Genomic DNA, 19,559 nt, shown 5'->3' on the forward strand with positions numbered 1-19,559 from the left:
CAATATGTACACTTTTGTTTGTCTATATATCAAAACTAACGTGATTATTTTCATTAAATAAATAAATAATTTGTTATTAATGCTTTTGTTTATGGGTAATTCCATGCATATTGTCTTACAATGATTATAATACAACTTTATATTTTTCTTTTGTTGAAAATTGTGATTAACAATAAATAAAAATGATTATTTTAGTTAATCTTCATATTGTGCTTCTCTATTCTTTAAATTTGCTTATAATTTTATGTATATAAAATTTTGAAATACAGTTTTGAAAAAATAATTGTAAATTTTAAGTTTTTTTACATGACAATTATGTTTATATAAACCTTATCAATGCAAAATTACCTATAGTAGTATTAATTAGGAATGAATTAACCCAACCAACCCGACTTGGGTTGGGTTCGAGTTGAGTAGTTCATGTCTGAGGTCGGGTTGGGCACGGACATAGGTTGGTGTTTGTCAAATTTGGGTTGCGGGATGATCCATAACCCAACTTAACCAGCCCAAGTTGCAACCCTAGCTACAAGAAGCTCACACGTGTATATTCCAAACGAGATTCATGTTGCCAACCTCGAATAGATATATAATGAAAGGAGTGATCATGGGTTGAATCCAACACTATGAAGGTTAATTAACACCTTCCATATAAAATGAATTCATGCACCTCACTCATAGTTGTCATGGTGATAAATATTCTATCTTAATTTTTTTAATATCGATTTTTGATAAAATTCTACCCATGATATCTTGATATTCTATCTTAGGTTCACCATCTTGAAAGGATCTCATTCCATACACATGTTTCTCCTTTATGTTGTGCTTGGATTAAGAGAAATGGATAGAAGAAAAGAGAAAATAAGAGAAAATAAATGAATTTCTCTTGTTTGGATTGTTAAGTGGGGAGAGAAGAGAAAAGAATTTGAGAGAAGAGGACAGAAGAAAAAAAAAAGGGTGAGTTTTCTTTTTCTCCAAAAGTGGAGAGAAGATGAGAGAAATGGAGAAAAATCCCTTTAAAATATTTTATAATTCCAACTTTGCCCCTAGATTTATTTTAAGATATTTAAAAATTCAAAAATTGTCCCAAGTTCTCTTCTGTCAATCCAAACATGGTGGAGAGAAATTGAGTTTCTCTTCCCTTCTTTTCTCTTCTTTTATTGAGTTTCTTTTCACTACACTCCTCTCAATCCAAACATAACCTTAGTCGTGGGAAGCATTAAAGAGCAACTCTACATTAGAATTGAAATTACAATAAAAATTAGAAATTGAACTATTTATAATAAAAAATAGAAGTTAGATCAATATTTTGAAATATAAACAATATGTCGTGTGGATCGCTCCCAACAAGTCTACAAAGAAAAACAATAGTAATCTCCCACGACAATCTTGTAATGGTGTCAATTCTATAATATAATGTTAAAATTTGAGAAAATTACTTAAAAGACCCTTATGGAAGGGTTTTTTTTTTAAATAGTCCCTAAGTTTTGCACAGTAAACTTGATAGGACATTTAGTAAACTTTTTCTTTTTTAATGATCCCTCGTTACTGTCGAGTTCACAATTTTTACTATCGAACTCACCACCATTTATTGCCTTGTTTACCACTGGTAAAACCCACCCATTTTCAATTTTTGAGTTTTTTAAACTAAAATATATGAAAATATCAACTAATAACTTGATGTAATGATTTGTATAGATGATTTCAACCCCAAAAGAATCATACTAGATTGCTTTTCATCTAAAAACTAAGAAAAAAAAAAGGTGAAAAAATCCTTAAAAATGATTTTTTGTTCCTTCTTAAATAATTTCCGACGGAATTGAGAGGGCAAAAATCCAACGTTTTAAACGAAAACGATGAATTTGAACGGTTAGGACATTCAATAGTGAGAAATGTGGGAGATGAGGTATAGGGACTATTTAGAAAGAGAAAATTTTATTAAATGGACTATTAAGAAATCGTCAAAAACTTATGGACTATTAAGAAAGAAGGTCCTCTGTCAGGGTCTTTTTAAGTAATTTTCTCTAAATTTTGTCAAGATTGCGATATTGCATGTACGAGAGCATTAGTGATTTTGAGCTTGGAATGTTGGACCTATGATTTTAAAACTCGTTTGAGACTGAGATGTATCATCCGAGTTAACTCGATATCGAAATTAAACGAGACCAACTCACAAAGGTATTTTTTTTACCAAGATTAGGACTTCAGTTTTTTTATTTGTCTTACGAACGTCTCAAACGTATTGAAAAACTCGTCCGAGATGACTCAATATCAGGCTGGACGAGATGCGACGCAAAACCGAGTTTAAAAACCATGGATAGACCATCGACAGGTATTAAAGCTCATCTATCTGTATTTGGAAGTTATAAATTAAAATTTGTGTTCCTTCATCTCTGTATCTCATAGGGTCTGTCTATTAGTGTTGGTTTGACTGGACATCACGATTCGTATTCTCTTGCTTTCGATACGTCAGAATCAGATGGAAGATTAGATTGGATCAATTCTCAGTTGCCCCAATTGAACCAGTATCTTGATCCAACCCATAATTGGATCATTGGATAAACCCGATCTAACCCGAACCCAATCCATTCATACGATACTGACCGTGCCAAGATCAATAAAAGAAGTCGATTGCAAACATGTATTCATCATCCTGAATCCAAAAACTGGATTCGAATCTCAGTTTGGAAACAGAGAAAGTCTCATCTCGAGGACATGAGATACTATTGTGGCGTCAATCTGAGGTGGACTGTGTACCTTGCCTTTTTGCCAACATCTTGTCTTTGAAATGTCTCCTCCCGACCTCCCATGAGAAGGGATTGTTGCAGAGAGAGAGAGAGAGATGAAGATAGTGACGTACAACGTGAACGGGCTGAGACAACGAATCTCTCAACATGGTTCTCTCCTCAAATTACTCAACTCCCTCCAAGCTGATATCATCTGCTTCCAGGTGCCCTAATTTCAGACCTTCACACACATACGCACACGGATAAATTCCATTATTTCTCTTTATGTTTGATGATGGCGTTCTGATTCATCAGTTGTGAATTTAATTTTGTATAAATTTCCTAACTAGAAAGCATTTTGAAGTGCTTGAGGTTGATTTCCAACATGTTGGGCCTTCTGACGAATTTGGGGAAAAGTAGCCAATATGGTAGAAATAGAATGCGCTACATTTATAGGAAATCCTACATTTAGGGAGGATGAGTGAAAAAATAAAATAAAAAAATCCAGCTCTTTGGGTTTGTAGAGGTTATGGATATTAATAACAAATCTAATAGCCTTTAGTTTTCCATGATTCAAAGTCTATGGGACATGAGTTAAACTGGGTGAAGCTGCTACCTTAATTATAAAGTAGGTGCTTTAAGTCCTTGGAAACATTTGGTTTTTGGGTTCTTTGTTCATTCCCTATATATATATACTAGAGTTCTCCCCTGCTGTCTTTGGCGGTTAAGGGGGTAAAAGAAGTAAAATAATAAAATGAGAGGGGTATTATTAAAAAATCTTTGAGGTTGAAGGGGTAAAAGAGGAAAGATTGTAACGTTAGAGGGGTAATATTGAAAAAGGGAAGGGAGTAGGGGGAGGATGAGAGTAAAGACAATAAAGTCGAAGGGGGAGGATGAAAACAATAAAGTGGGGTCACTATAGATGATGGGGCATTTATCTCACAGAAGTGGACCCTACCATTGTGTTTTATCATATAAATATTTGTGATGATATAGGGTAGGGCATTGATTCAAATCTCAGATAGACGGTTTGGTTGAGTGCATGCCTTCTTGAGGAATTCCCCTTTTTTGAAGAAGTTGTCCACTTGGAAGAATGCATGCAGTTTAGATGTAGTCTATCCATCTCTCTTTGCTCTTTCTTGGAATATTAGATTCCCAAGAGATCTTCAAGTGGTGGACGTTGAGGAGTAATCTCTCTTCTCGAAAAGTTAATCGAGGTCATCTTTTTCTCAGGTGAGAGCTACAGAATTTGATCCCTTGCCCTATTGGTATCTTTCCCACAATCCTTCTTTAAATCTATTGCTAAGAAAAAGACTTTGCATGGATAATAACTACTCTTAAAAATAGTTAATAATTGTGATATCCACTAAAGATGTACAATAAAACTATTTCGCTTCATATTAGCATTATAAGTATGGGAGATGGAAAATCAATTAAGCATTTTTTTAATACAATACAGTGGAGTTTTCTTGGGTTTTCGTCCCTAAAATCTTAGATTTGGTGAGTCAAGGAATGTGGCCCTTTTTAATTTTTTTTTATCGATCCCTTCCCTGAACCCATATGTGTGTCTGCAAGTTTTACTGTAACAGGTTTGTCTGGAAATACACGCGGTCCTTTTTAATTTTTTTTTATCGATCCCTTCCCTGAACCCATATGTGTGTCTGCAAGTTTTACTGTAACAGGTTTGTCTGGAAATACACGTACCCAGATTTTTCTCCCACGATGAGCTCATCGTGTCATTGCTCGTCGCCCTGTTTCTATTTGTCTAGATGTGATCCAAGTGGGTTCAAGTGCCTGAAGAGTGTATCTACTGAAACAAATACGATTCCTCGATAAGATATTCCCTTCATTCTTCATCTATGTTGTTTATGGAATCTGGTTCATTTGGGGTTATAGTTGTTTCTCAATGTCATCTCTACTTCAGAACCGTGTGTATTGGAGAAGATCCTTGCATGTTAATTTATTGGTAATATGGGAAGAAAAAAAATCAAAGAATAATTGGAAATAAATTTATTGGCTCTTGATAATCTTTTACACCATTGTTTTGATTGAGAGAAGAGAACTCAATTTCTCTCCACCATGTTTGGATTGACAAGAGAGAAATTGGGATAGCTTTGGAATTTTAAAATGTCTTAAAAGAGATTTAGGGATAGAGTTGGAATTATAAAATATTTTAAAAGGGCTTCTCTCCGTTTCTCTCCTAATATCTCCACTTTTGGAGAGAGAAAACTCATCTTTTTTTCTTTTCTCTTCTCTCCCCCACTTAACTATCCAAACAAGACAAATGGAGAGAAACTCATTTGATTTCTCTCAATCCAAACACAACGTTAGAGGGTTAAGGGTGATGACTTCTCATTCGGCTCTTCCTTCGAAAGATTTTGAAATAGTTAGTGTTATTGATATTTTGAGAGATTGGAAGGTGGTCTTTGGTCCTTGGCCTCATCCTGAGACTTTCAGGTTGCATGGAGTTCTTGGAGAGAAAGCAAGATATAGCTAACTTATGATACTTGTTTTGAGACTACTAACTAGAGGACATCACGTGCTAGGGGTAGAATTCCAAGGGGAGATTATTTGTGTACTCATGTCCTATCGGGGATTGTGATTCCAATAAGGCCTAAGCTCTATCTCTTCTTTATGAGCAAAATGCTGTAAAAAATATTCAACTTAACTAATATTGTAATTAAAGGTGGATCATTTGCTGCTATTTGTGCGTGTTTTTTAAAAAAAAAAAAAAAAAACATTTTAGTAAGAAAGAGCTGTTAGAGAATCTTTCATATGGTCAAAGAGATCCTACACTTGGCTTCGTCATTGGACATTTCATACATGTCTATTTGAGTTGGCTATTGTAGCCTGGTTTCTTCTCTTCTTTCCTGTTGGACTCTCTTTTTTCTTCTTTTGTTCTCCTTTCTTTTGAATGTAGTTTTATTGTTACCAATCAATAAAAATATTCTCTAAAATAATTTACTCTCTCTCTCTCTCTCTCTCTCTCTCTCTCACACACACACACACACACACATTCACGCAAATGTCATTTGGACAAATTTGTTCCAAAGCACGGGAAAAAGAAGTTTTGGAATGAAGGCTTTGGTACCAACTTGATTCCTATGAATGCTTTAGCAAGCTAATGAGCTCTACTAGTCCTCTTATATACATATAGCAAAAGAATTGCTTATTTCACTTATACACACACTACTACCAACACACCAACACTAACTATACACACATCGACAGGAGACTAAGTTATCAAAAGAGGAAGTGACGGCGGATATGATTATGGCGGAGGGCTATGAAACTTTCTTTTCATGCACTTGTACAACAGGCAGAGGACGCAGTGGCTATTCTGGTAACCCTCATTAAAGGGAGCCTGCTTACATTACAATTACAATTTTGAGCTATTGAATTACCTTCTCCAATTGTATATTTCTTTTTTCTCGCCTGAATTCAAAAATTTTTTTCCTAGGTGTTGCAACATTTTGCCGTGTAAAGTCAGCATTTTCTACCAATGAAGTGGCTTTACCAGTTGCAGCAGAGGAAGGCTTCACAGGCCTTCTTGAAAATTCTAAAAGAGAAAATGCCATGAAAAAGAATGTCCTGCTTGAAGTATCTAAGAAAGTGGATGGTTTAGAGGAGTTAACTAATGAGGACCTTCTCAAAGTTGACAGTGAGGGACGTTGTATCATCACTGATCATGGACATTTCGGTAAGTTAAAGATAGAGAGCTGCTATTAACACCCCAACTTTTACTTATTACACTCCAATTAAAAAATAAAAAATAAGTCAATGGTTGTGAATAAGTAAAATTTGGGCAATAGAAACTCTCTCATTTTTGTTTAGATTTTTATTTGTTAGGTTTAGGATTTTATATGAGCATAATCCTAATTTTAAACAACTGTTGGAGTTGTTTGAATGTGTTATAATGCTTTGTAATGTTGAAGTAATAACTTGGATCAAACTTTTCTAATGTTTAAATGACATGTTTTAATCTTTAATTAGGATGTGATAAACAATTTAAGAAATTGGGGTGTAATAAGTAAAAGTTGTGGTGCCAATAGCAACTCTTTAAAAATAAACAGTATACTAATATGCAAAATTGGCGTCTTTCCATGAGATGGTTTTGGGTTTTTTGTACTATTGGTGTAAGTTAGATGTGGCTTTTAAAGGGGTCTTTTTCGAGGAGTTTGTCTTTAAGTGGGACTCCTTGTGCTCTTTGTAGTTTTTAGTTTTCTCTTGTATTCTTGGATGGTCTCCTCAACCTCTTTTTATTAATATAATGCTTTAACTATATATATATATATGGGAAATGTTCAACACCCAACCATTTACCCAACAATTTGCCAAACATGTTTTGTCCTACATGGGTTAGAAGTTTGGAATGGACTGATTTTTGGTGAGGATGATCTCTACGGTTAGAAGATCATCCTCACCAAAAATCAGCCCATTCCAAAACTTCAAACCCCATGTTTGCAAGTTGAAAAATCGTGGACCGTCCATTTTTTGTAAACCATTTGTGATGGGGTTAGAAGTTTTGGAATGAGCTGATTTTTGGTGAGGATGATCTTCTCACCATAGAGATCATCAACACCAAAAATCAGCCTATTCCAAAACTTCTAACCCATGTAGGACAAAACATGTTGGGCAAACTGTTGGGTAAATGGTTGGGTGCCGAACGGGACCCTATATATATATATATATATATAGATAGAGAGAGAGAGAGAGAGAGAGAGAGAGAGAGAGAGAGAGAGAGAGAGAGAGAGAGAGAGAGAGAGAGACAAACATTTTTCAAAATAGGGGTTAGAAGTTTTGGAATGGGCTGATTCTTTGGTGAAGAGATCATCCTTGTAAAAAGCCAGCTCATTCCGAAACTTCTAACCCATACATTGAAAAAATGTTTGGCTCTCTTTAGGGCCTCCGAATGCCACCCATATGGATTCTAATGCTTCTATTCTCTAATGCCTTTATTGTTGTATGCTTAAGTGGTGATTTAGCTGTTAAGCACATACCTGGAGCTAATAGTTGACATTTTGGCAGTTCTTTTCAATATCTATGGACCTGCTGTTTGGGAAGATGCAGAAAGGATCAATTTCAAGCTATTATTTTTCAAGATATTGCAGGTAACCTAGTTTGTTTTTTTGTTTTTTTCCCTTCTTTGGCTCTTTCGCTAATATGTAGAGAAAGTTTTGTTGCCTCAGTTTAATTGCTGTTGTTATCCCTACATCTTGTACAATCTCCCAATGAGAATTGTTTCTAAAGCCACAGACATGGTGTATTGGCATTTGTCTATAATGAGGGTGATGCCAAGACCAATGACTGGGATGCTCTAGATACAGAGTTCCCAAGTTTGGATTGTTGATGCATGCATGATGCAACTTATTACATAAATCTAACCCAATATGCTTTTATTTATACAGCAGTTGGAGTACATAATCATTTGTAGATTCTTACAAATATTGAATAACATCTTCACTGAACAGTTTTTTTTTTCTTCTTCTTTTTTCTTGGATACATATGTCAATATACACAGTTAGGCTAAGAAAAGCTTTGTTAGAGAGATGTATGCACATATATTTCAAAGACATGTTTGCTTGTCTCTTTAATTGATCGATATGTGAAATTCTGATCCCACTACTAATGGAATTGAAATGATCTTTGGTTGATCAGAAGATCCTCTCAGGTCGGGTTGATTTTTTTTCTTTTTGATGAACACTTATGTGTCAAGGACACTTCATTTTCTATGAATTTGCTGTATTAGATGGATTTCACACTTGTGTGTCAGACAAATGCAAACAAACTTTCTAAAAAATATCTTAATTTACTCTAATATTTATTCAGCTATTATTTACTTGTTTATATAATATTAAATAAGCTTATATAATAAATACACCCTTTCTATATTGTCCATTTAATCTGAACTAAGGTATTTCAAGGAAAATCTCCAACATGTGGAACAACTGTAAGCATCGGCATATCAGAGTTGTGGTCAGTGTGTCTGACACTTTGCTGCACGTTTGTCTCCTTGTTATGTAGACAAGCACCTGTATTACATTAATTATGTATGTATTTTTTAATTCTTCGAAATTCATTAGGATCATCTTAGATAATAAGCCATAACGGCTTCCTTGCTAGTTGTCGTGGTTGCAGTTTATTTGACTCAACTCAAGCTACATGAAAAATTGATTCATATCTAGTTTGCAATTTCTCCTGTGTTTCTGGAGCAACAGGGCTGATTCAATCATATATTTTGAGAGATTTTATTGCCAAGTCAAATTTTGCTTAGAGCACCCCAATTCGTATGAAATCACCAAAGAATTAGCATACATCTTGGGGGTGCTCTTCGTAAAATTTGGTGTTGCAATAGAAGCTCTCTATTTTTATTAGTGTGAAATAACCAATTCATGAAATGTCAATTCTTGTTTCATTTAAAGTGCTGCTTGATTGATATCATCATCTTTTACCATAGAAAAGATGGGAGTCTTTCTTAAGACAAGGAAGAAGGGTCTTTGTTGTTGGTGATCTCAATATTGCTCCTGCTGCTATAGATCGCTGTGATGCAGGCCCAGATTTTGAGAAGAATGAGTGAGTTACTATGCAATTTCTTTTTACTTTATTGTTGAAAAATACATTTGAGTATTCAGTAGACAGAATTATTAGTTTTTAACATACCAAAAAGATGTAGAGCAAAACAAGAATTTCTTCCTCTTGAATTGACCCTTCATTATTGGTGATATGAATTATAGATTCCGGAAATGGTTCAGATCTTTACTTGTGGAATATGGAGGCCCTTTTTTCGATGTTTTTAGAGCAAAGCATCCAGAGCGGTATAAGTTCCTATCCTGTTTGACTTGTTATTTATTCCAAATACCGAAATCATGTGCTTTTTGTTGTTTGTTTTAGATTTTTTATAATTTTCCAATTGATTGATGAATATTGATTTAATGAGTCAAGTTTTAATGTATAATACAGTTAATTCTCATATCTTCTGTGGCAGGCCGGGAAAATTTACATTTTTTTTTTCCTTTTTTGCTTAATAATAACTTCCATCATATGTAAGGAAATTATGAATTGTGAGCACAATATTTAATTTCAATATATGCCACGAATTATACTGAAATATTTGATTTCTAGAAGGTTTCCTGAAATTTAACAGATACTTTCTTTTATATATATTAGTGCAAAAAACCATTCATTTTGTGAAATATTTTGATCAATTGTATTTTTTTACCAAATTTTAATCAAATTTCTGGTATAAAAGTGCGAGACTCCGGTGGAAATATTTCGATGAACAATTAAATTTGATTGAAATATTTGTTTTGAAATGATTTTTCCTAAAATATTGATAACACTAATAAAATAACAAAATCATAGATTGCTTTTAGAAAGGACATGTATATTATATATAATATCCATTTACTAGGCGGCTATATATGATATCCGCATGCATTGGCTTATTGGAAAGGGGTTAAAAGAGGAAAGGAGAAAAGGCAATAAGATTGAAAGTTTCATCGAGATACATGTGAGACTGAATATGAACCCTTCTTTATGGGGGATAAACATTGGGAAGACAACCATTGTGTTTTATTATATTGATATTAAAGTTTGTATAGTTAATGTGACGTTATTCTCATTTCAATGTGAAGGATAGTTGGTTTGGTTGTTTAGCTCTTAGATAGACACCTATGCCAATGTGTAATATCATAACCGATCTTCATTTCCACAATCCATATAGTTTTTATTGTAGTTAAATGACTTAAGTTTGTGTTTTGTTGTGTTTAATCATTTATTACAAATTCAATGAAAATTCTCTCAACATATCCCATCTTTTCCATCATTTTCATGAAAAATGTATAATTATTAAAAAGAAAATTAATATTTTTCTGCATTGATCGATGTTTCTAAATATTTCCATTTCCAGAATGTTCCAAATAAACACTGAACCAGAAATTTAGTACACTAATTCCAAGGACATTGTTTATATTGTAATGATATATTCTCTCATGCTTCTGTTATTCTGCACTATCCTTAATGTAATTTGTTTTGGCAACCAATAGTTCTCTTTATCTTTTTTCAAATTGAGCACATGTAAAGTAATAACCATCCATCGATAATAATGTGTTGCGAGTCTACCATACTTTTCCTTATCATCTGATCATGCTTTTGGACTGAGTGATGCTGCAGAAAAGATGCATACACATGCTGGGCCGTGAAAACTGGTGCAGAAGAATTCAATTTTGGATCAAGAATCGACCATATTCTCGTAGCTGGTCCATGCTTACATCAAAATAACATCGTACAAGGACATAATTTCGTACATTGCCATGTCAATGAATGTGACATACTGACTCAGTTTAAGCGGTGGAAGTCTGAAAATATCCCTTGGTAAATATTAGAATTATTTAACTCATTAGATTGCATGGTCAGGATGGATCCAAGAAATAACCTAAATGGATCTCGTTGCTTGGATGCATACCATATTCCTCCGATAAGATTTGTGCTTTCTCACACTGCAAGAGTGTATCATTCCCTTCTTGTCAAATCCGCAGGTTGAAAGGAGGGAGAGGCATCAAATTGGAAGGTTCTGATCATGCTCCAGTCTATGTTAGTTTGAGGGAAATACCTGATCTTCCAGAGCACAGCACCCCGTCTTTAGCTGCCAGATATGTTCCCAAGGTTCATGGTTTCCAGCAGACCATTGGTGAGTAATTTTTTTCCTTCTCTTCCATCAAACAAGTTTATTTTTCTATAATGCAGTATTTGATTTCGTTGCTACCTTTACAGGCATGATGTTTCCAACTAACTCGATACCTATCTTTGGATTTTACGAAGCATTTATCAAATATTAGCCCATGCTTTTAAAGAATTTTTTTCAAGGAGATAGTAAGGAAAAATGGGTTTCAGAAAGGAAAATAGGAATGAAAAAATACAAATGAGAGAGGATTGTCATTCAAACCTCTTTTTGTTTCTGTAGATACTTGTCCATATTATTTTTCACCTGAAAGATCTCACGTGAGGATTTTGAAGCACTGAAATTAAGGGGACTCTCTTAAACTAGTTTTTGGGTTGAGATGATCTTAAACCACCACGTGAGTCAAGTCAAATTGATTCGGTTGTATTTCAAATGGGATTGACAAATTTTTAAATGTTGGTCTAAACATTATGTATCTCCTCACAAAAGATAATTTACTTGTTAGTGCGATCTATGTAATAAGGACACTAATTTCTAAGAATTTTCCATGTCAAACACCTAAGTCTTACTCAACTGTGATGTGTAGAACACTTGCTGATACACTTTCTTTTAGAAATGTCAATTTATTTAAATATCTTGCTTCCAGCTATTTTTGTATTGAGTTATATGATTTTTAAGTACAGTGCATGTAAACACATCCTTTCCATGTTATACGCAAAATGAACTAAACTATTTTATGTAACATATCCCTCAAGCCTCAATGTTCCTGATACATGTCAGTGATGTAACTATCAATGGGGCATGGAGATCATGTTGAACAACCCAACCGTACAATGAGTTGCATAGTTGCCCCCACCATGTTGATATCATCTCCCAAAATAGTCTATTTGGACATCAGCATCTGTATGATGCAATAGCATTCTAATTGCTCAATCTAGATTTTTGAACTTCAAAATCATCATTCATAGTTCAGTACTTAGGAATGTTGGAAATGGGCTAATTTTTTGTTAGGTTGGTCTTCATGGTAACATGAGCTTCATGTAAGCCCAAACACAAGGAGTAAAACCCTGGGTGTAGATTGAACCTAAGCATCCGTATGATGCAATAGCGTAATTGCTCAATCTAGATTTTTCAACTTCATAATCATCATTCATTGATCAGTACTTAGGAATGTTGGAAATGGACTAATTTTTTGTTAGGTTGGTCTTCATGGTAACATGAGCTCTGTGTAATCCCAAACACAAGGAGTAAAACCTGGGTGTAAATTGAACCTAAGCATCTATGTGCCCACCCCCACCCTCACCCACCCACCCACCCCCCAAACACTCATACCCATTGGTTATTTTTCACAATAAATATTTGTCTAAGTACAATTGTCTCTATAATTAATTTTGGAGATCCTTTAGAGATTTAAAATTGATAGTAAAGCTTTATGAGAGCTCAGACATTTAATGTACAGATAGGATTTTAATGGTGGATAATGAAGCCTTGATCCCCAAAGCCCGAGGTTTTTCTTTTTGTGGACTGTGGTCCTTGGCAAAATTCTGACTACAGACATCATCAGGGCCAGGGGTATAACTTCAGTCAATTTTTTTTTCTTTTTTCTGTTTATGCAAGTCTAGCGGAGAATCATCAAATCACTTATTCATTGTTCTTTCGCTAAGAAGGTTTGGAATCACTTTCTCTCACTCTTTAATGTTTCTTGGCGTTTCCTTCATTCGTTATTTTAGTTGGTCCAAAGTTGGCACCTACAAGCAAGCACTAGCAGGAAACAAATCCTTTGGTCTTTAACCCACTTTGCCATATGATGGGGCTTTTGGCTTTTGGGCTGAATGGCAAAGTTTTTTATGGAAAGGAACTGCAGCTTGACAAAGTGGTCTGTGAAATTGTGGGTTTGATCTTTTATTGGAGTAGAGCTTTTGAAGAATTCAAAAGAACTTTTTTGGAAGACTTTATGTTTAGCTGGGATTCAATCTGTGATTTCTAGGGTTTTTTCTTGTTTAGCTTTGCGTTTTCCTGGTTTTGCTGTCCTGAGACGTTTGTAGTTGGGTGGCCACCCCGTTTGGTTTTTTCATTAATTAAATTCTCTTTACCCATAAAAAAAAGGAGACCATTCCATTTTCCTCTATTGTACTCCAGCTTGGTAGTTTCCACAGCCTGTCCAGGTTTTAGCCCTGGGATTTTGTGTTGGACTTGAAACGCCATCTACAAAAGTTCATCAATCAAAATAATTTTTCCTTTCTAGCTTTTTATCATTTTATATTTTATTTGTTCAACATGCATCTAAGTTGAGGAAGAAGGTTCATTATTGTCTTTGCCACCACACCTAATTTTAAACTATGATGCTGCAATAGCTTGTCACCTAGCCTCCTAAGTGTTGCAAACCCATGTGACTTGGACATGGTGGCTATAAATTATCTTATTAATGTATAAAATTGTAGAATGGTCAAAATATATACTAATGGTATAAAATTCTAAATACTATTTTAGTATATATATATATATATATATATATATATATATATATATATATATAGGGTGGTGTCGGAGGCCCTAAAGAGAGCCAAACATTGTGCCAAACATTTTTTCAATGTATGGGTTAGAAATTTCAGAATGGGCTGATTTTTTGTGAGGATGATCTCTATGATGAACAGATCATCCTCACCAAAAATCAGTCCATTCCGAAACTTCTAACACCATCAAAAGTGGTTTACAAAAATCGGACGGTCCACGATTCTTCAACTTGTAAACTAGGGTTAGAAGTTTTGGAATGAGCTGATTTTTGGTGAGGATGATCTCCTCACCATAGAGATCATCCTCACAAAAAATCAGCCCATTCCAAAACTTCTAACCCATGCATTGAGAAATGTTTGGCTCTCTTTATATATATATGGGAAGCGTTCGGAAGCCCTAAAGAGAACCAAACATTGTGCCAAACATTTTTCAATGCATGTGTTAGAAGTTTTGGAATGGGTTAGAGATCATCCTCACAAAAAATCAGCTCATTTTTGTAAACCACTTTTGATGGGGTTAGAAGTTTCAGAATGGGCTGATTTTTGGTGAGGATGATCTCCTCATCATAGAAATCATCCTCACAAAAAAATCAGCCCATTCCGAAATTTCTAACCCATACATTGAAAAAATGTTTGGCTCTCTTTAGGGCGTCCGAACGCCACCCTATATATATATATATATATAAAAGCATCTCTCTGTTAAATTGATGCCTAAGTTCCCTTGTTGGATAATGCCTTTCTAAGCAAGCTGTTTTTCCATTTTCGTTCTCTTTATTAAACAAGATGAAGAGAAAAAAAGAACACAAGGTGGAAATATTTTTTAATCTTATGATATTATTATTACTTTGTACTTCTGTCGTATTGTTTGGCGGCTTCATCTACATTTTCAATGAGAGTTCCAAATGCTTGTCAATAACCATAATGATGCAGTATTCTACTTTGTGTGCAACATTTATCTTTTATTTACTTTCTCTAGCTTATTGTGCAATTGCTCTTCATGCAGTGACTTTGCTTTCAAAAAGACAATTAGCTGCCCAAGTCAAGAACCATGAAGTTCCACAACTTTTCGATGGAAACATCGCGGCAGAAAATTGCAATAACACTGTAAAATCATCATTCCCGGAATGCAGTTTATCCGACTCTCCTTCAGTTGAAAACCTTGCTACTTCAAACCACAAACATCTAAATGTTAGAAGTAGTGTTGTTGCCAATGTGGCTGCCAAGAAGAATGCAATGGTTATGTTACAAAGTGAGACAATGAAATCGATACCAAAAACCAATAAAAAAGCAAAACATAATACTACCCAGCGCACATTGGGATCTTATTTCCAGAAAAAACCCAATCCATGTGTTGATGATGACCACTCTAGCCCTGGTATCTCGTTTAGTCAAGAAGATATCACAGAAAGAGAGGCTGAATCTTCTCTTTTAACAAAGGAGCCGAATTCCCCTAAAGAAGCTTTTGTGGGAAATGTTGATGAGTTCCACATTAGTCCATCTACTGAGGATCAAGGTGATGTAAATGCTTGCTGTTCTTCTGGAAAGGAGAAACATAATGTTGCACTGTTCGAGTGGCAAAGGATTCAGCAGCTCATGCATAAGCATAAAAGTGTACCTCTCTGCATAGGTCACAGTGAACCTTGTGTTGCTCGGATAGTGAAGAAAGAAGGTCCAAACCTAGGTCGTAAATTTTATGTCTGCCGTCGGGCTGAGGTAGTTTATGCTCATTGTTGCATTTAATTCAGCATGCTGTTTGACATTTTTAGCTTCTATTCACTACATGTGATCATATTGGTTTGTTTGAGGCTGCTAACTTATTCAACAGAAGCTTTATGAGAATCTTTATGTGGGCTACTGTTATTTACCAGATTGTTTTAATCTCCAATAGTGAAAATTGGGATCATGCTCAAGGTTGATGATAAACCAGTACTTTTGACTAACAAAATTTCTTAAAAGAAAATGATGAAGGATGAGAAAGTCTTTCTGGGCTTGTTGATGATGTATAATATATGTAAAGGAGAACAACTGAAAAACCTAGACAAATTACATAAATCAGATGAAGTCTTTTATTTGTTAGTAGATTTAGTATTATTTTGTTTCCTTATTCATGGCTTCCTGTTATAAACTTCTGATTTTTCATGAATGCTCATGATTAGTGCACATTAATTTTTATATCCAAATTTGATATATAACATTGTAAAGATGGTGCCAAAATTGAGTTTTCCTTCCATTAATTTTTTTTGGCAATTGATGTTACTAATTGTCACTGCAATTCAGATTGTTTTTAGTGATAATTTATCGCCATTTATTTAGCGGCCCTTTGAACGTGGATTCCTCACTTTATGGATGTTTTTAGTACAATGGGTCATTAAATGGCTGAATCACTACAGTTGACTTGCCCCGTAGTACCTGTAAATTAGATAGATTTGCCTTGGAAATGGTTTGTGACTTGCAAATGATTTAATGGGTTTGAAACTGGCTTTTAGTCTCTGTTTTAGGAACATCAAAAGTAATGTGTAAGATTCTAGTGATTCCGAGTTTCAGACTTTGGTCCATGAACCTTGTACCATTAGGAACTTGTGAAGTTAAAGCTTTTATATTTAGTTTGTTATCAACAAGTCAAATATACCTTGTCTTTGACGGATGAGGTTTGAAGTAGTGTACATCTGCATAACACAGGTAAGATGGAGAGCATATGCATTAATTAGAAGACTTATTTTGTTTCCAGGGACCATCATCAAATCCAGAAGCACGTTGCGATTTCTTTAAGTGGGCTGCTTCAAAATCTGGGCAAAGACAAAGATGATCTCTGTTGGAGCATTGAATTCAAATTTTCAAAGCCTATCTATAGGGTGGTAATAATATGGGGTGCTGTCCTGATTACATGGAAAAATTTCCCAATTTACCCCTAGCTGTTTTCATTGGCAGGTATGCCGAGTTAAAATATTCTGCAATTTGTTCCATAACTCTTTTTTTTTTTTTTTGGGGGGGGGGGGGGGGGTGTTTAGCATCAGTGTTTAGGATGGAGATTCATGGGGGCATTCTGTAGATATTTGTCTTGTGTTCGGAAATTTTACTTGTTGCAACAAAAGGTATTTGGTTGAGTCATAGGTAACCCAACAAAAAAGTGGTAAGGTATAAATATGTGTTAATGTTTTGGCCAAAAGGGTTTGGTCACTAGGTTCATCATGGGTTGAGTTCTTTAAGAGTTTGCCTTCAATAATGTTATCCACTAAACGTGTGCACTATAATTTGCATAAATTACTAACTAAATACCTATGCAAATGTAAACATTATAGTGTGAAGACCTAGGTTCCATAACAATCCTTGGAACCTCTAGTCCTGTTAGGCACAAATCAGTAGAAGGTACACACATGACAGTAGCTTCAGAGATCAATGAACTCATTAAGTACTAAGTCTTCCACCCTTTTTCAAGTTTCGCTATTTGCTTGCTAGTTCTCTGTTAAAACAAATTGGAGGCATCATCTATTCTGATCTGATTCTGTATGTAACTGTTATATGGTTCCCAATTTACACAAACAGTTGTATCAGAGATTGTTAAGCTATATTATTTTATGGTCCATCTTATAAGAACAACTCAAAGGGAAACTTGCCATGATTTTATTAATTACGATTTTAATTCTCAATTCTGTACTTTTCTATGGCTCTGCTTATTTTGTTTCTGGTACGGGTGCATAGGGGAAGGTTGAGATTATTAATGAAAATATGTTTCTTGCTTTCTTCCAGGGACCTTCTAATTCTGAAACAAATTGTAATTATTTTAAATGAACGGATTCAAAATCTGTGCAAAAACAGAGATGATTCTGATAAATATTCCTTCTGTGTGCTTCATTGACTTTTCCTCGGGCGTTCCAGGTAGAATGCACACATTTTGTAAAATCTTGTATATTCTTCAATGGAAGCTGCATGACCTTTTGTGCATTATCACAAGTTGTATTCTGTGAAGGTCTGTAATCTCTCGAAGTATACCTGTCCTAAATTGTGTTCTTGATGGACCATTATTTATGTTATTCTCTGTTGGATTGGAAGTTCTGTACATCTTAATGTTTTTGTTGATTTTGTTTTTCCTTATTTTTGTCGAGAAACGATTTTCATTTGGTGATGACCGATAGTCCTGTAAATGGATCCTCACAAAGAAAACAAAATTTTTTGGCTTTGAAGTTCAGCTTTCAATGATGTTCTTCGCATCATCTTTCTTCAAACAGATGCTTTTGCATCTGAGCTAGTTGGAACTTGTGATATGGCTTTGACAGCGGCCAAACCTAATTGGTCATCACTCAAACCACTAATCAGTGCAATCTCTCATAGCCCCAGCTTACCGATGAAAAAAAATACAGTTATTTTTAAAAGATCAAAAAATATGAAATTTTCAAATTATTTTCCACAAAAAAATAGAAGACTTGAATAACACCATGATGTCCCATCCCAAGTACCATTGTGTATACAAATGGGCCGTGTTACAATTGTTTTAAGCATAATCACAAAATTCTTCAATTTTCTTTTTAAATTCGTAAAATTCTCTAAATTAAGGGTAAGTTGATTAATTTGGAGATCATGGAATATGGTAACATTTTTCCCTTTCAGTAATTTTAGTTTTTTCAACATTCACATGTTAAGGAGAAGGGATTTAGAAAGAGGTTGAAGATGGTAGGTTTTGGTAACATATCCGATAAAATATTTTGTATGGTCTCCAAAATTTTCTCTATTTTTTTTTTTATGAAATTTACCTGAATTGAAACCCTCACCAAATAATTATGGAAATATAATTTTGTTACTATGGTTTTAAGAGAGATTTACAACATACCCAACTGTTGCATTATTATAACAAAAACTCCCTTGAAGCACGGACAACTCTAAAGGGTACCTTACATTTTGAAGTTTATTATCCAACAAACCTCAGTTTATCAAGTTTGTTACCGAGCAAACCTTGGAGTGGACATCTCATCATAAAATTTAAATTTATACAATTAGTTACGGACAAACATATTTGCCTTGAAATCTACAAGTCTGTTTCGTTGGATTGCTAATTTGATAATACACGTGGACCCAACAGCCCTTACAACTCTTTGTATGATTTGAAATCTTACTAAGTTAATAATGGTAATGTGTTTTATAAAATAAGATTTGTTCAAATAACGAACTTGACGAAGTACAAGAGTTTTTGTAATAAAATTGCAACAGACAGGTGTGCTTGGTAAATATCTCTAGTTTTAAATAATTGTGAGGAAAAACCCCTACAATTGTCGCATTAGGGATTAGTGTGATACAGCCAAGCCAATAAAGAATGCTTTAATGCTTTGATGAGTGTTAGTCGCACCATTTTTTGACCTAATGGTAAAGGTATGGCCCACCATGTTCTTAATAAAAATCAAGCAATATTTAATCTTTGCTATTCATTAGCTGCCACAATGATATAATGAAACAAAATGATTATTATTTATTTGTCACTCTTTCTTAAAATCAACGGCCAATTTTATAAATAGATTAATTAATAAAGTAATCTTTCTTTCTTCGTCAATAATCACCTAAGGTATGTGTCGTGCACTGATCCTAACGGCCAAAATGTTCAACCAATGTCCATACCTTAGGTGGACCCAATCATCTGATCTTATTGGTCCAAAT

At 34.5% G+C, this 19,559-nt stretch overlaps 1 protein-coding gene across 1 annotated transcript; it reads left to right on the forward strand.

Moving 5' to 3' along the window:
* Nucleotides 1–2,460: 2,460 nt before the first annotated feature.
* On the forward strand, nt 2,461–17,861 carry LOC147407516 (endonuclease/exonuclease/phosphatase family protein). Its single transcript, XM_086436143.1, has 11 exons — nt 2,461–2,947; nt 5,955–6,066; nt 6,184–6,423; nt 7,752–7,834; nt 9,181–9,296; nt 9,458–9,538; nt 10,896–11,096; nt 11,261–11,412; nt 14,920–15,629; nt 16,645–16,844; nt 17,664–17,861. The coding sequence occupies exons 1-10, from the start codon at nt 2,840–2,842 to the stop codon at nt 16,720–16,722; spliced, it is 1,881 nt and encodes a 626-aa protein (XP_086292269.1). The 5' UTR covers nt 2,461–2,839; the 3' UTR covers nt 16,723–16,844; nt 17,664–17,861.
* The last annotated feature ends 1,698 nt before the right edge of the window (nt 17,862–19,559 follow it).

This window comes from Akebia trifoliata, chromosome 3, assembly GCF_017979445.1.
Source record: "Akebia trifoliata isolate Shusen 1 chromosome 3, ASM1797944v1, whole genome shotgun sequence".
In the NCBI taxonomy this organism is placed as follows: domain Eukaryota; kingdom Viridiplantae; phylum Streptophyta; class Magnoliopsida; order Ranunculales; family Lardizabalaceae; genus Akebia; species Akebia trifoliata.

What these genes read in the sequence shown, in the direction of transcription:
- LOC147407516 (XM_086436143.1), top strand. Translation starts at nt 2,840, where the DNA reads ATGAAGATAGTGACGTACAACGTGAACGGGCTGAGACAACGAATCTCT. An exon ending in AGGACGCAGTGGCTATTCTG is followed by an intron (nt 6,067 to 6,183) that starts GTAACCCTCATT and finishes TTTTTTTCCTAG; the next exon opens with GTGTTGCAACATTTTGCCGT. An exon ending in AAGTCTGAAAATATCCCTTG is followed by an intron (nt 11,097 to 11,260) that starts GTAAATATTAGA and finishes TCAAATCCGCAG; the next exon opens with GTTGAAAGGAGGGAGAGGCA.